This window comes from Cynocephalus volans, chromosome 8 (genome assembly GCF_027409185.1).
Source record: "Cynocephalus volans isolate mCynVol1 chromosome 8, mCynVol1.pri, whole genome shotgun sequence".
Classification (NCBI taxonomy): domain Eukaryota; kingdom Metazoa; phylum Chordata; class Mammalia; order Dermoptera; family Cynocephalidae; genus Cynocephalus; species Cynocephalus volans.
In genome coordinates, this window is record NC_084467.1 from 57,736,153 (window position 1) to 57,752,539 (window position 16,387).

The following is a 16,387-nucleotide window of genomic DNA, read 5'->3' on the forward strand; positions in this document are numbered from 1 at the left end:
CATACTGAAGATCTTTTCACATCAGTCGATATAGATTTGCCTCTTTCTTTTTTAACAGCTCCATAGTATTCTGTTATAGGGCTTTACCTTCATTTGTTTAACTAATCCTTTACTGATAAACAGAATGTATCACTGAACAGAACTGCTTCCCACTAGGCCTGTCAGAGTAAATCAGTTCTGAAATGCACCCCAAGAGGTGATGAATCAATTGACCTCTTCTTGGTCCATATGGAATTCTTCATGTGAAATTTGCCCCCCAGATAATTTTCATTTTGGCAGTGTAAACTGAGATGCCTACTTACAACCAGAAAGAGTAACGTGGTCATCAGGTTCTCAAAGCTGCTCTTGCAGATTTTGAAGAAAATACCTACCTTATTTTGCTAGAAATCTAATAAATCTAAAGCCTATATAAGGGTAGTTTAAAATAAGTCGGGGGGGGGGTACAGATTCACAGTCCTATGTTCAGAGAGCTCACAGTCTACTGAGAGAGATAGAAAACTACACAAAAGTGATATAGCTGCTATCATCAAGGACTGTCAACTACTATTGCATTTGGCAAACAGAAATCATTGGTGAATTCACAAGGGTAGTTTCTACAGAGTGGTAGCAGGCAGTTGGTTGAGAAGAGAGAAATATACCAGGAGTAAAGGCATCACAATAGGAACACGAGGATAATGTTTCGAGGAGGAAGGGTCACCCGTCTTACTTGTGTTTTGGCACTATCGACCAGGCAACAGTACCAAGGGTACATGCAGACTGCGGAAGGAGCAAAAACCAAAGGGCACTTAGTCCTGTCTGGCAGGAGAGTGTAGTGTAGAACTGGGGCATGGCCTAGCCATCTACATTAAAGTAAGTTCCAGGGTGATTTTGGAACTCCTCTGGAAGAAGAGTGTTGATATGGCCGTGTGCGCCAATGGACCAATAGCAAGCACACTTCTCTGCTGGAGGACACATTATACTTTGTTACTACCTGGTCATCTTTGCCAATAGACTCTAAGCCTGAGGGCAGAAGCCATGGCAATTTGCTCACCATTGTCTCCCCAATGCCTAGAAGACAGCCAGGCACAGGGTAGGTGCTTAATAAAAACAATGTTTGTTAAATAACCAATGAGAGAATACTGCCATACCTTTTGTTAAGCCTAATGGAGATTGTTTTAGTCTGTTTCTGTTACTGATAACAGAAATACCTGAAAGGGCAATTTGTAAAGAAACAATATTTATTGCTTACAGTTTCTGAGGCTGAGAAGCTCAAAGTCCAGGGAACACATCTGGTGAGGGCTTTTTTCCTAATGGTCTCTCTACAGCAAGCGAGGCAGGGTATCACGTGGCAAGAATGGCTGAGCAAGAGAGAGAGCTAAGCTTCTCACTTGCCCTCCTTTTAAAGCCATGAGAACTACACGCATTACTCTGTGAATGGATCAGTCCTCACAATCTAATCGCCTCTTTAAGGTCCCACCTTTTAATTACCATAACAGGATTTCCCACCCTCTTAACACTGTAACAGTAAGGATTAGGTTTCAATAAGCTTTGAGGGGGAACAACAATCCACGGCAGAGATTGTTAGGTAAAAACTCATTTCCAGTAACAATGCAGCTATTTTGTCTGGTACCACTCGACCTTCTTACCCACAGCCTTTCAGGTGATCAGTAACTATCACATCTTCTAAACTGGTGCCTGTATCATTTGACCACCCTAAGTCTAAAGTTTCAGAACCCGCCAAGGACTGAATGGCCTCCTTTATCTGTGCCAGAGATCACAGCCCAGAGGCAGCAGGACCAGTTTTTCCTGCTTGACTTCTTGACTTTTTTCTCCTATTACACGACTCAGCCTATTTTGCCAACCAAACTGCTGACACCATCAGCCTCCTCACTGCACACACCCCGAAAATTTCTATTTTTCTGCAAATATACGTGTGTGTGTGTGTGTGTGGTGTGAACTTTATTGACCCAGCAAACCATACACATCTCTTTCTTCTGTTCCAAAGTCTCATTTCACTCGCAGAGCTAAGGATACCCTCTCACAGTGGGACAGCTGCCTCCCTCATGCTCACTGGTATTTGGCTGTAGCAAGATGAGCAGAAGGTCTCTTTAAAATTAATGTTTTAGTCCCCTGCCTTCGGAAAACGGAAAGGGTTTCTTGAGCTCAAGCATATAGCGTAAGTCTGCATAAGCAATTTCACCAAGCTAGAGTAGACTTGGGAATTATTCACAAGGTACTTTTCTCAACAGGATGTGAGATATAGAAATTGTGCTGATAGGGGCCGGCCCGTGGCTCACTCGGGAGAGTGTGGTGCTGATAACACCAAGGCGACGGGTTCGGATCCCCTATATGGATGGCCAGTTAACTCACTGGTGAGCATGGGTGCTGACAATACCAAGTCAAGGGTTAAGATCCCCTTACCGGTCATCTTTTGAAAAAAAAAAAAAAGAAATTGCTCTGATAGTCACAGCTGTTAAATTATCTGCTCCGGCCTCTACCCCTTTGGGTGGAGCGAAGGTAATATTACAGGGCTCCATCTTGCTGTTTAGCCATAGTAAGCAGGGATGGGATAGTGTAAGGGGTCTGTTTCCCCGTTAGATGATGAATGCATTGAGGTAGATTCTGTGCCTTTGTATTATCAATGCCTTGTCCATTGCAGTCATTCAATAAATATTTGTGACTGATGAAATAAATTCAGCAAGCCGGGACATATCTGATGTACCCTGGGATTTGTCAGCCAGTGTATGATGGTGAGACACAAAGTGCTGAGTTCTAGTTTTTCACTTTGATCACTAGCACAGGTACAGGTCACCTGAATGAGCTAGCAGGCTACTTCTGCCAGTGACATTCTGGTCTTGCTTTTACAGTCTTTCCCAGCTTTTGAGAGGTCTCTCCAAAACCCACACCCAACAGATCACTGTAAGAGAAGATTGTGTATTCACTAAAGGCTGCCAACACTCGTGTTTCTTGGAGAAGAAAAATAGCATCAGTGCATTGCTCAAACACCAAAATCTTCCTTGTTGAGAACACTGCAGGGGTACTGAGAGCTTAAGGAATTGGTAATCCAGGCTTAAGGCTGCCAAATTGATCTTAATACCATTGCTCTATGTCATATTGAAACAGATCGCTATATTAAGCCCTATAAGCTCAGGTCCCAGAGCCTACAAAAAGAAAAGTGCAAAATCACAATGTAGAAAGGTCTATTTCATTAATTGCTAAACTTAGCTTTCTTAAAAATTTCATAATCTTGAAAATAATTTGTGCATTTAATTTCCTCCTCAAGACTTCTCAAATATACCTGATAAATACCAGAAACATTATAGTTGTAGGAAATAAAAGGAGTTAATATGGCTAATAATTTCAACAGCAAAATGACAAAAATTATTTCCAAAGAATTTACCACAGGAAAAATATTTAATTTGATATGCTGTGGAGTGGGTCCTCCATAAATGACATTGTCCCAGGCCTATTAAAGTATTAAGTACTGATGAATTAGGACTGTTTTAAAACAATTTTACAGTGCTCTTCCCTTTCAAATTAAATAAAACATTAAAAAATAAAAATAGGTAAAAGCCCACATTCAACCATTTCCTTTAATCCATGACTTTCTTCCTTATTTTTATCTTCCTTTCAGAAATTCCCTATAGAATCTACCAAAATTCACATCCAATAAACAGCCTTCAGCCTGGAGTGACATATGTCCTGTGGATGACAGCTCTGACAGCTGCTGGTGAGAGTCCCCAAGGAAATGAGAGGGAATTTCGTCTTCGAGGTGAGAGACAACTTTAAAGCCTCAAGTCCACCCTGGATTCTTACACTGGCATGCACTCCCACCGCATGTGGCATGGAGATTGGCAAGTTTTCTTTAATTCACTCATTACCTTCTTACTGTCACCCCTTTGCACTTACTGTTTCTTCTACCTGGAGTGTCCTGCCACTCCACTGTCTGCCTGGAGACAGTGTCTACTCATTTTTCAAAACTCAGCAGAAACGTTTTCTCCTGCAGGAAGCCTTCCCAAATGAGCCTCCCTATTCCATCCATAATGCACTACATTTGGCCCCTACTCAAAAAACTCTGAATCCAGTGGGCAGGAACAGATACCTGTTTACCTCTATCTTCAAGGACTAGAATGGTGCCTAGCACATAGTACTTGCTCATTAAATATCTGTTCAATGAATGATGGCATCGCATCAACAATAACAGTAGCAGCTATTGCATATCAGGTAGTTATTAGGTGTCTGTCATTCTGTTAAGAACTTTGCATACTATATTAATCTGCTGGGGCTCCTGTAACAAAGTACCACAAACTGAATGACATAATTAACAGAAATCTATTGTCTCACAGTTCTAGTGGCTAAAAGTCCAAGATCAAGGTGTCAGCAGGATTAGTTGCTTCTGAGGGCTATGAGAGAGAATTTATCCATACTTCTCTCCTGGCTTCTGGTAGTTTGCAGGCAATCATTGATGTTCTCTGGCTTTTAGATCTCTGCCTTCATCTGGCATTCTCCCCATTTCCAAATTTTCTCCTTTTTTCATAAGAACACCAGTCACATTGGATTGGGGGCTGATCTTACTTCGGTATGACCTCAGTATAATGAACTAATTATGTCTGCAATGACCCTAGTTTCAAATAAGGTCACATTCTGAGGTACCAAGGGTTAGGACTTCAATATTTTAATTTTAGGGGCTGACGAGTCTACCCATAACACATACTTTTGCTAATTTATCTTTACTAAAATTATGTGGTTACACCTGGCCTGTACTACCAGGCACTTAATATGAAATGAATGAAAAATGACGGATTATTATACCTTTTTACAAGTGAGGGAACTAAGGTACAGAAAGTCATGTAAGTGACAAGTGGCAGAACTACAAATCAAACTCAGATTTCAGTTACTTAAATTAATTTAAACTTGGGTATATGAATAAGTGATGCAGCTACTATGAGCTTCTCTCCATCAGCTAAATTACACTGCTCTCTCTGGCCACACTCATTTGCATCTGCTCTAAGCATAAAACAAGCTGTTCTTGCTTTGTGACGTGGAGTATCACATTGATCATTCAGGACTTGTTGTTCTATGGCAGCTCTCCACTGGGAAAATTGACAAGGCCTCTTATCTCCCCAGCATTCCCATGACTCCCATGAAAGTTAACTTGTGAGCAACTAACGTGGATTAAGGACTCAGCATCTTTCTACTGGCGGTACTCCAGACTTGTCCCATCTGCCCAGGAAGGAAGGCAGATGCTAAAGAAATGTCAGATTCTGCCAATTGTGTGGGATGGAAAAAAGGTGGCCTCCACCAACTCCCCCATTCAGGCCTCTCACGGGTTAGCACACCTCTCACAGGGCCTGACAGGTCTCTACCTCTACTCCCACCTGCTCACCCTCCTTCCTAGGCTTTCCTTCACTCAAGCAGGAGAAGAATCTTTCTACAAGACCCCAATGATGATATTCCATCCCTTGTTAGAACTTGTCAGTAGTTCTCCAAAGGACTTCAAGCTAGCATTCAAACTGCTTAGTTACCAGGCCCTGCATGGTCCCATTTACCCACCTAGCTTTAACCTTTGCACACACCTCAGCATTCCCATGCCAAAGCAAGGCCAGACTACTTGCAGCTGCCTAAAAGTACTGCACTGTTCCCTTGTGCCATGCCTTTGCCTGGTCTGGTCTTCCTTAACTTGTCCACTTAGCTGAGTATATGAATAAGTCCCCCAACTCTAAACTTTTGACATTGTGTCTTTTGCAAAACCTTCCTCAATTATTCGTGAGGCAGTTTCCCATGGTGCCCATGAATATTGTACATGCCCCTGCTTTTAGACATATCCTGTGGCATTGTGGTTGTTTACATGTTTACACAACTGCCTCCTCTACTGTGTTCATGACTTCTTAAGACAGCAGATTCCATGTCCTCTTCATCATTGTATCCCAGCACCTAATAGGGCCTGGTACATGGTTATTACTCAATAAATGTTGGATGAATTAATGAATAGTTACAAGTAGTTCTTTTCACAGAAGGAATAAGAACAATTTCAAAGACCCCTACCTAGCTAGAGGGCTTATCCCATGGTTTGGTAAAATTAGGGCTTCTTGAAGGCCTCCTGTGTTCAGATACACTTCCACGTGCTTTGAATGCACCATCTCGAACCTTCATAACAACCTTAAAGGTAGCCATCATCATTCACATTTTATAGATCAAGAAACCGAGGTCCATAGCTCACACATCTGTTAGAGGCAGAGCTGGGACTAGAACTCAGGGCTCCCAATTCACAGCCAGTGCTTTGTATATCTCCTTTCCTTCTACCCCTGTGAGAGACAGGAGCCCTTGTAGGGCTGGAGCTCCTCTTAGAACCATAGAATTGGCCCCTTGTCCCTAACTGAATAAATAAAAACGAGTTGGCCTTGTTCCTGAGCCTAGCTACCCAGGAGCTGTGTGTAGGACCCAGAGGGTTCACACAACAGTCAGTACTTTCAAATGTTCATTGACAGTAACTCAGTCACAGGATTTGCTGACTTTTCAGGTAAAGCCAATTGGAATGCATATGTGGCACCGAGCATTTGCATTGCTATCATCATGGTGGGCATTTTCTCAAAGCGTTACTTCAGGCAAAAGTAAGTTGGTTTACACCTACCAATTTGGTAGATGAATTTTTTTTTTTTTAATGATAATAGCTGTTGCTGCTATGGGCCAAGAAAATGGACACTGTCAAACATTGCTGGTAGCAAACTAAATTTATTCAACATTTTTTGGTAACAATAGGTGTCACATTTTAAAAAATGTACACTTTGACCTAGCAATTCCTTATTAGAAATTTATCTAAAGTATATCATGAATGTATGCAGATATTGAATGGAAAATATGTTCACTGAAATATTGTTCATAAAAGGAAAATATTTGAAAGAAACTAAATTCCTGGTGATATGGGACTGGCTAACCAAATCATGATACATTTCATATTATAGTATACTATGCATACATTAAAGATGATGTAGAAGAAAATTAAATGGTATGTACAATGTTTGCTAGAGTATTACATTAAAAAAACAGGCTGCAAAATAATTTGTATTTATTTCCTAAAAATATTGCATACACACACATATACATATGCAAGATATATCAGTTAGCAGTAAATCTGGTTGTATGTAATATACAAGCCAAAATAATGTGACTTAAAACAGTCAACAGTTTCTCACTCAGGTAAAGGAAGTAAATTTAAGTAAAGGGCCAGTGTGGTAACTCCACAATCATCAGGCACCTAGGCTCTTTCTATTTTTCTGCTCCACTGTCCTGGCATTAGCTTCTATCTTCAGGTTTACCTCATGATCCAATGCCTGCATCATGCCTGCATTCTACAACTACAGGAAGAAGGAAGGAAGATGTCCACACTTCCTTTTTAAGGAATCTTCAAGAAGTCACACATGACACTTTTGGTTACATCTCATTGGCCAGAACTTGTTGAGGCAAAGGAGGCTTAAAATTGTGGTCTTTTAGCTGGATTCATTGTCATCCCAATAAATCAGGGTCCTCTTCCTAATTGCCTCACCCATTGGGTGGCAATTAACACACTCTGCCCCAAAGATATATACCACAATGTTAATGTTACTCATATTTGGGAATAGAATTATAGGTGATTTTAGTTTTTTCTATTTAACTATATTTTCTAAAATTTCTTTAATAAACACGTATTATCTTGTAAAGAAAAGATGTTTTAATAAATTATTCAATACCAAGCTTTATTCAGATGCCATGTAAAGTAATAGAAGAGGTCAAAATAAAACTACCACAGTCATTCTACTGGCCATTGAACTTGTCTGACAGAATTTTCATTTATTGAAGATTCAATGCGTGATAGACACTTCAAAGCCGAGCTTCCTTTAGGTAGACTTTGAAAAAGTTTAACTCAAAAAGAGCAAATTAGGTTCACATGCATCCTCTTCGTGGAAATAGTGAGGATCAGTTAGGGTGAAGGTTAAGCTACTGTAAAAAAAAATTAAAAAGAGAATCAAAATACAGTATCTTCATTTCTGTCCCATATAATAGGCATCCAGGTTGGTGGGCGGCTCTGCTCCACAGTCATTTGGGGCCTAGTTTTCTTCTGTCTTGGTGGTCTACCATTGCTTGGGCATTGTCATTTGCCTGGTCTATATTAGATCATAGACACCGTTGCTCACATTTCTTTGGAGAAAAACTAGTCACATGGCCATATCTCTTATATCAAAAGGTTAAACAACTGAAGAAGCTTACCCTTCTCATTAAACATCGAAGCTTATTAAAGCCAAGTCTTTAAAAATGTTTCACGTTGCTCTTAAACTTTTAAAAAATAGTTACCATATTTAAGTCACATGTATTTATAAGAAATGTTTTTAGGATTTTGTCTTCCACATCATAAAAGAGCTATATTTCTGCTGATCACCAAATAAAACCTTTTTCTTACATGGTTACGGTCAAGCTATTTATGCCATTTTTTATCTTGTTTGGTTTTTTTTAACTTTTAGCATAATAATTTACCTATCATTACAAACTCTTTGTAAATATTCTAATTAGCTATATGGTAAGTTCTCCAAGGGTGAGGACCATGTCTTCTTGTTTGCTCTTCTACTCCCAGCATGTGACACTATGCTGGGCACATATTAGAGCTTTGATTAATATTTGCTGAATGAATGCATGGCCGGATAGTGACAGATTGCCAAACATTATGTTGAGCAGAAGCTCCATGGTTTATTTAGCAAACCTGAGTGGCTGCTTCATGACTTTTTCTCATCAGTACAAACTTAACAGATAACTACTCCAGCCTTGGATGATGCATCGTCTTTGTCTTTCAGTGTTTCTATTTCACTCACTTGTATACAAGAGCAATCCCAACACTGAAATCATTGCACGAAGAACCTGTGCTTCCATGCCACTGTGTGCACACTTAACAAATGTCATTGTTTTCTTTATCTGTAGGATATTTGCTCTCCTTTCGGCCCTCAGACCTCAGTGGTGCAGCAGAGAAATTCCAGATCCAGCAAATAGCAAATGGGCCAAGAACTATCCCTTTATAGAGGTAAGGAATAAAGCCTTAGTGTCAGTCGATGGGGCTCTAGTGGTCACCACGTATAGGTTTCCCAGCGTGGTTACAAGGAAACCCAGGTGTTGGAGTCAGTTATTCATGCTGAGTTAACACGGAATCATCACTCTCAGTTTTCTTCTGGGACTCAAGAGCAGCCTAGGCATAGAAATTTTCTGAAGCTTGTGACCAAAAGACCCAAAGACCCATAGCTTTCCATTCCTCTGTACACCTTACATTCCCCTTCTTACTTCAACTTATTATAAAAGAAATAAGAAAGCAAGTATTTTTGCCATTTGCTGAGCACTAGCCTGAGCATTGACTAATTCAAACTCAAGAGAATTGAAGCTTTTGTCAGTCCTGTCTGAGCATAAAACATAAATAGAACCCACACTATCTTGGTTTTGGCAGGAAGCCAGTAAGTCATCTCATTGTGCAAAGAAAGGGTTTTAAAAAAGAAGAGGTTGCTCAGCTGCCACATGAGAGAATTGAGAGTAAAGGAAGCAAAGGGAGCGGCTGCTGCCCAACAAAAGTATGCCAGAACAGTGGTCAAGACGGGCCGTCTCTGGAGGAGGGTCTGAAAGTTGAAGGCATCTGAATATGGAGCAAGACTGTGCTTTTGAGGGAAACAAGAGGGGCGAGAAACAGCATGCCTGGGACCTTGCCAGCCCCAGACTTCCTTTCTCAGACCTTATAGCCCTTCTCCTCCAAGATTCTTCTCTTCAATTACCCAGTGCATTTTGCCATCCATACCCTTCCTCAGGCCAGAAGTCAGTGGTCCCAGCCTCTGCCCAGGGAGAGCTGATCCCAGCCACATCTGCCTTAGGCATTTAAGTCACTGCAGTTTAGTGCCTTTGGAATTGGACCTGGATGCTCATCCTGCCTCTGCCACTTACTATGTATGTGACTCTTGGGCAACTTGCCCAGCTATGTGAGCCTTAATTTCATCCTCTGTAAAATAGGAATTGACAACATCTCCCTTGTATACTGTTGTGATTAAATAAGATGCCACGTAAAGCACATGGGTCATACAAGGCAAAGATCATTCACTATCTTATCCCTACTATATAAGCCACCTCTCTATTGACGAATTTTGTCCCTGTTAAGTTACAACAGCAAGAATACAGTAGTGATAATAGCAGTGTGTGTGTGTGTGTGTGTGTGTACATATATATAATATATATTTTTAAATATATTTATATCATATATATAGCTGTATATTCATTATTATATATAATATGCTTAACATATACCATATATTACTTTATATGTGCCAGGCACTTTTTAAAACATTTTCATATACTACATTGACACTTTATCCATGCAACAGCTTTATGAGGTTGAAGTATTATTATCCACATTTTTCAGATGAGGAAACTGAGGCACAAAGGACTAAGTAACTTGCCCAACTGGTCAGCACTAAATGCTGGATTCTGGATTCACATCCAAGCACGATGTGCTGTCTGCAATAATACTATACATTCTAAAAGATCTTTAAGAACAGGGTGCGGGGAGTGTTTCTAACAGTCTACACCTCCGAGCTGAACAGACTCACTGCAGAGGTGTTAACACACTAGGTCCTAACTTGGTGGCAATATTGTAATGACCTATTGTGATGACCTATAAGGCTGCAAGGCCTTATAAGGACCCAACTGGTAGTGTTAGAGGAGATTCAAGTACCAGAAGTCAAACCAGCTGAGCTATAAGGTCTCTTGCAATGCTGAGATTCCATAGTCTCATGTCCTAAAAGCCTGAAATAGCACGGAGGGAAGCAGCTATGAGTCAGTTGCCAACACCTGGCTCCAAGCTGGAAGCTTTTGTGTCATGGGCTCTGTCTGCCTCTCCCTGGGGTATACAGAGGTATACAGAGCCACTGAAGGACCATAAAAAGCCTAGAAGAAATGCTAAGAAAGATGCACAAAGGTTTAGAGAAAGTAAGACAAGAAGAAGGTAACAGAAATTGGCACACACATGCCCAAAGTTGTACAGCATAAGTATGTTCATTACAGTATTGTAAATAGAAGCAAAAAATTAGGCATAATATAAAGGTCCACCCAGGGGCAGCTTAAACATTTTGGATTCATCCATCCAGTAGGATATTATGCAACTACTAAAAAAGTGAGATCAATCTGTATGTGTCTAAAGGTCTCCAACATACATAAAAGTGAAAAAAACGAAGTTTATAACAGTTGTCTAAAGGGGGTTCTTATTTGTATAAAAACGAGGGAGCTTTTATTCGCACTCACATATCTGCAGCATGTGCACAGGATATTTCTGGGATCCTACATATGGCGCATGTGAAACTGATAATGGTGGTTGCCTTTGGGGAAGGGGGTAGGAGTATGAGGGCCACTTAATTTTTGTTACATATTCTCTACGAATTAAAAAAAATTTTTTTTGAGAAAACTGTGCTATATTAATTTTACCAAGATAGCCAGTGAATTAGAAAAATTTTTAAATTAAGTAGCTTAAACATAACCTCCAGTTTAAAGTTCTTGAGGCAGCCTTAGAGTCCCATGTGGCTCAACCCTTGAGGCAGGTAGACTGATTTTAAAAAACCAAACAGCTGTCCTGGTGCTAGGCTGAGGCATGCAGCAGAAACACAATAGTCTGCCCTTCTCCTCAAGCAAAATGTGCTTTGAGCTCTCAGGCCTTATATCCCCCTACCATACATTAAGATGTGGTTAAGAAACCATGTGCCAGGCGTTCCATGGGCCTTAAAGCTCTGAAGGAAAAGGCCAAGTCATAAAGCAGATCAGTGGGATGTTATCCAGCTTATAGAAGCTTAAAGTAGTGCCCGTAAGGTTCCTGAGCCAATGGTGGTTTAAGTTGCCTTCCTCCCAGGACTTCTCAGCCAGAGGGCCTGCTTTGTCAAAGCTCTGAGAGCAGCCTTTATCAACATTGCCAAAGTTTTCACAAAGGAAGAGCGAATATCTCACCTTGTGAAAACAACAAGCCATTTCTGCACCCCGTGTAATCTCTCCCACATCTGTGGTAGCCACACTTTGGCAGCTCTGCTTTCTGAGCTTCCAGCCATGTTCCAGGCCAGGCCAATGTGCCAGGGCCAGTTTGCGTAGTGATCAGAAAAGAGCAGACTCCCAGCAGAGAAACATACACGTGCACGCTCTAGCTCGTCAGGGCCGTTTGCAGAAGTCTGTCCCAAGAGAGAGCCACTGTTCACTTTCTTGACACTTGCCATACCCGAGGCAAGGAAGGGGATACCAGAGGCCAGTCCAGACCAAACTCCTCTTGCACAACTTGTCATTTGACACATGAGAGAACTGAAGCCAAGAGAAGTTGACTGAGCTTTCCCAGGCCACAAAGTGTCAGAGTTGGGACTAGTCCCCAGGGTTTGCCCTATCCCAAGACTATTTCTTGTAATCTTCCTCCTCCCTTAAGACATGGTCCCTGTGTACAGGTGGCTTACAGATATGTAAAACAAAAGCTGACAGTGCAAAGCATCACATGCCAAGAACCTAGCAGGTGGTTTCTCCACTGCTGTAGGAGTCCAGTGGAAGGAGCAGTCAGTGGGGCTTCGTGGGAGGGAAGGTGCCAAGCAGGAGAGGGTGGAGCAGACATTGGCAGGGTTGGGGCTGGAAGTGGAAGCACATGTGGGGGGGCGGCACTGAGAAAAGAGTGTTTGGTAAGACCGGGCATTGTGCCTGGAAAAGCAGTGTGTGAAGAAAAATGGTGAGGTGGAGGAAGGTGCAAGAACCCCACTGCCAGGTTAAGGGCTCGAGTCTCTACTGAATATGTAAACCCAAGTAGTTAAAGGCTTCGAAGCTCCGCTTTAGAAAGATCAGGCAGTCAGTGTGTAATATTGTTTCTAGGATGTAAGAAGAGCCCAAGTAAAGCCTAGTAAAAGAAAAGTAAATAGGTGCTGAGGACTTGGACTGAGGAATTGGCAGTGAGTTTGGAAAGGAAACAGGACACTGAGGAGCTCGTAACCGATGGGATTGCTGAGAGAGAGAGTTTAGTTAATTAACAAAACTGTAGGCTAGTTTGCCTTTTACAAATAAAACTGGCTAAAAGGAGAAAAGGATGACAATCTTCCAAAAAAGTTATTCCAGAGTGGTCTTTTTAAAAAGCAGATCTGACAAGGATATACCCTGCCTGAAACTTTGTAGTACTGTCAAAGCCCAAACCCTTTAACATCCCTTAAAAGGCCCTTCATGATGTATGCCCCCTTCCCCTATTTCTGAAGCCTGTTTGTCATTCATAAGAAATAACCAGCAGGTTCCAGACTACACCTCCCTACCTGTAAAATCCTACACCTCTGAGGACTCAGCTCTAGTGTTACCTCATCAGCTGTGTAGTGTGACCCTAAAGTCTTCCCTGCCTCCTCCCCCAGACAGAGGCAGCTCAGCCTTTCCTTTGCTTTCCGGTACCCTCTATCCTAGAGAAGAAGCAGGTAGTACAGTTTGATTCACACGAGAAACCGTCTGGTTGAAAGTTGAGTGGGGTAGTGAACCACTCACAGGCTGTGGGTTGAGAGAAGAGTCCCTGGCTCCTGCCTCTCTGCCTCCCTGGCAGTGTTAACTGCTCCTCTAACCGCACAAAGTCAAGGGCCCACAGTGTCCCACCTGAGGTTGAGCCGGTTGTGAGGCCTTCGGGAACCCTGGAGAAGTAGGTTGTCAAGGTTACTTACACAGTGATGTGAGCCTCTTCCTCCTCCCTTCTCTCAGGAGAAGATGCAACTGCCCTTGCACAGGCTTCTGACAGCCTGGCCCTCTTCTGAGGAACCTGAGCCCCTGGTCATCAATGAAGTCTTTCATCAAATGACCCCAGTCTTCAGACATCCCCATGACCCCAACTGGCCAGAAAGGGGACAAGTACTGCAAGGTCACTGTATGTCTGAGGAAGATACAATGTACAGTGCTTCAAGCCCACCAGCTCCAAGAGCTGTCACAGCTGAGATGAGACAACTAGTGGATCTGTACAAGGTGCTGGGGAGCAGGGGCCCTGACTCAAAGCCGGGAAACCCAGCCAGTCCTTTGACAGTCCTCCCAGGGGACTACCTTCCCACCCATGAGGGCTACTTACCCTCCAACATAGATGATCTCCCTTCACATGAGGCTCTGCTCACTGACCCTCTGGAAGAACAGGAACCTCAGCACATTTCTCTTTCTGTTTTCCCCTCAAGTTCCCTTCGCCCACTCACCTTTTCCTGTGGGGAGAAGCTGACTCTGGATCAATTAAAGATGGGGTGCGATTCCCTCAGGCTGTGAGTGGTGAGGTTTGGAGCCTGGAAGATCAATGTGCACCAACCAGCACAACATACCCCATCTACCCAGCCCTTGACTCCAGTGGCCATCATCTCTGGGTACTACCCTCAGGTCTGGCTGCAGCTAGCGGGCAGGCAAGCCAGCTCGGGTGAGACTCGGGAACTGAGAGTTGGCCTTCACCCAGATACCTCGTCTTGCCTTCCCCAGAGCCTTAAGAGTACATCCTCCACTGAGTGGACCTAGATACTCCAACCTGGGTTCCTGGCAACTTTCGTGGCTATGCTGGCCAAAAAGGGAAAAGGGGAGGAGAGTAGAAACCAGCTTTTATTAGTAACAAAACAGTCCAGAGGACTGTTTGTGCAACAACTATTTATAAAGCACCTGTACTATACCAGGCCTTATACACTAGATCAGTACTGTCCAAAAGAACTTTCTGAGATGATAGAAATGTTCTACACGTGCACTGTCCAAGACAATAGACACTAAGCCGCATTGGCTGTTAACCACTTGGAATGTGTCTAATGTGACTGAGGAAGTGAATTTTGACTGTAATTAAATTTAAACAGCCACATGTGGCTAGTGGTACTGTATTGCAGAGCACAGCTCTAGATGGTAAATACACCAGCGAAAATTACAGGGAGCCTTCGAAACAAATCAGCCTAGGTTTATGGATAAGGACATAAGACACTGATGAAAACCAATATAAAGGGGCCCCAGGATGATGACGACTATACCTTTTTCTTAATTTTCCTAGTTTTTTGTAATTTCTTGTTTTATTTTGCCTTCACCGTCTTTCAGTGAATCAAGGAGGGTTTAGAGTTACCATAAATCCACCATAGGCCCTTGAGTAAGTTCAATTCCCCTTCTGAATCTCGGATGTCTTGTAAGGTGCTGGACCTATGGCTCTCTGACCCCTTGTTTCCTTATTCTGCTGCAGCAGGTGCTGCCTTCAGGACCAGGGCTGTCTTAGGATCTAAGAGCCCAACCTCCAAGTTTGCACCCACAGGTTGTCTTCTTCTCTCAAAGGTATTCTGCTTTCATTCCCTAAGAAGATTCTAAGCTGGTCCTCAGATAGCTCAAGTTGAACCTGGAAGATAATTCTCTTTTCTGCAGTATGAACTTGGAACATAGTTACATGTTTTGCTCCTTCAAGTCTGTGGTCCCTGGATTGTCACCCTCCCCTGGCCCATTGCTGCCTCTGTCCCTTCACTAGGCTGATAGAGAAGAGTCTTGGTCTAAATTGGTAATAGTGCCCTTCCCAAAAGAATAGGATTAGAGGCTCAAGAACCTTTTTCTTAAATCTCTGTACAGCCTGGGACTACCCACAACCCCCATCCCACACTAACACTGGATCTGAGGCAGCTTCTCCACTATGCTTTGGATTTTCACTTAACAAAAGTATTTGTTGCAAATTTGTACTTCCCTAACCCACCAAATTAGAATTGTGTCCATACACAGCCCAGTTCTGTATAAACAACTATTCTTAGCCTTTGGTTGACCAAGTTTCCTTCAGAGCCCTGGAAATTGAAGTGATGAATATTTGCTCTGCTTGTTCATGTCGACTCTTTATTCATCCTTGCTTCCTGCTATTCCAGACATATATAGTTTTCTCAGGCTTTCTGTGGAAAGCTTAAGCTTCTCCCTTTACATTTCTACTCTATTTAGCTACTGTGCAGCACACCCATGCCATGGTTCCTTGCATTTCAGCATTTTTTGGCTTGTCTGCAGTCAGGATATAGTGCCCTTGACTGTCTGCCATGGACCATGACATATGACTACCTCCTCAGAAGCGGGCCAACCTATTAACTCTTGTCAGTCAGGGCTAAATTTATTGCTCTCTTGCACTACCTGTTTTTTCCTATCTTTGGTTTCCTTTGGATTACCTGTTATCCATCATAGTCATTCTTCCCCTCTTCTCTCCTGTGTTCACAACACCCAACTCCTTTTCCCTTTTAATTCCCCCCCACCCCCCACAAACACACTCTTTCCCTTCCCTTAAAGCCCTGGGTGTTACTGCAGTTATTTGTCTCCCCCATCCCGCATTTTTTTTTTTTAAAGGGAGCCTTCCTTGACTCGTAAAGGCTACTTCAAAGGATGCTGAGGCCTCCCTCATGTTCTATCAGCATGATTCCTA

The 16,387-nt window shown here is 42.5% G+C and overlaps 1 protein-coding gene across 2 annotated transcripts in view; it reads left to right on the top strand.

Moving 5' to 3' along the window:
* IL12RB2 (interleukin 12 receptor subunit beta 2) overlaps window positions 1-14,320 on the top strand; it is a 73,970-nt gene extending 59,650 nt beyond the window's left edge. For both annotated transcript variants that reach the window (XM_063106232.1, XM_063106233.1), the window contains 4 exons: window positions 3,614-3,751; window positions 6,500-6,590; window positions 8,926-9,025; window positions 13,714-14,320. In XM_063106232.1, the coding sequence (XP_062962302.1) occupies window positions 3,614-3,751; window positions 6,500-6,590; window positions 8,926-9,025; window positions 13,714-14,256 (872 nt within the window). In that variant the 3' untranslated portion in view covers window positions 14,257-14,320. The remainder of the gene's footprint in view (window positions 1-3,613; window positions 3,752-6,499; window positions 6,591-8,925; window positions 9,026-13,713) is intronic.
* The last annotated feature ends 2,067 nt before the right edge of the window (window positions 14,321-16,387 follow it).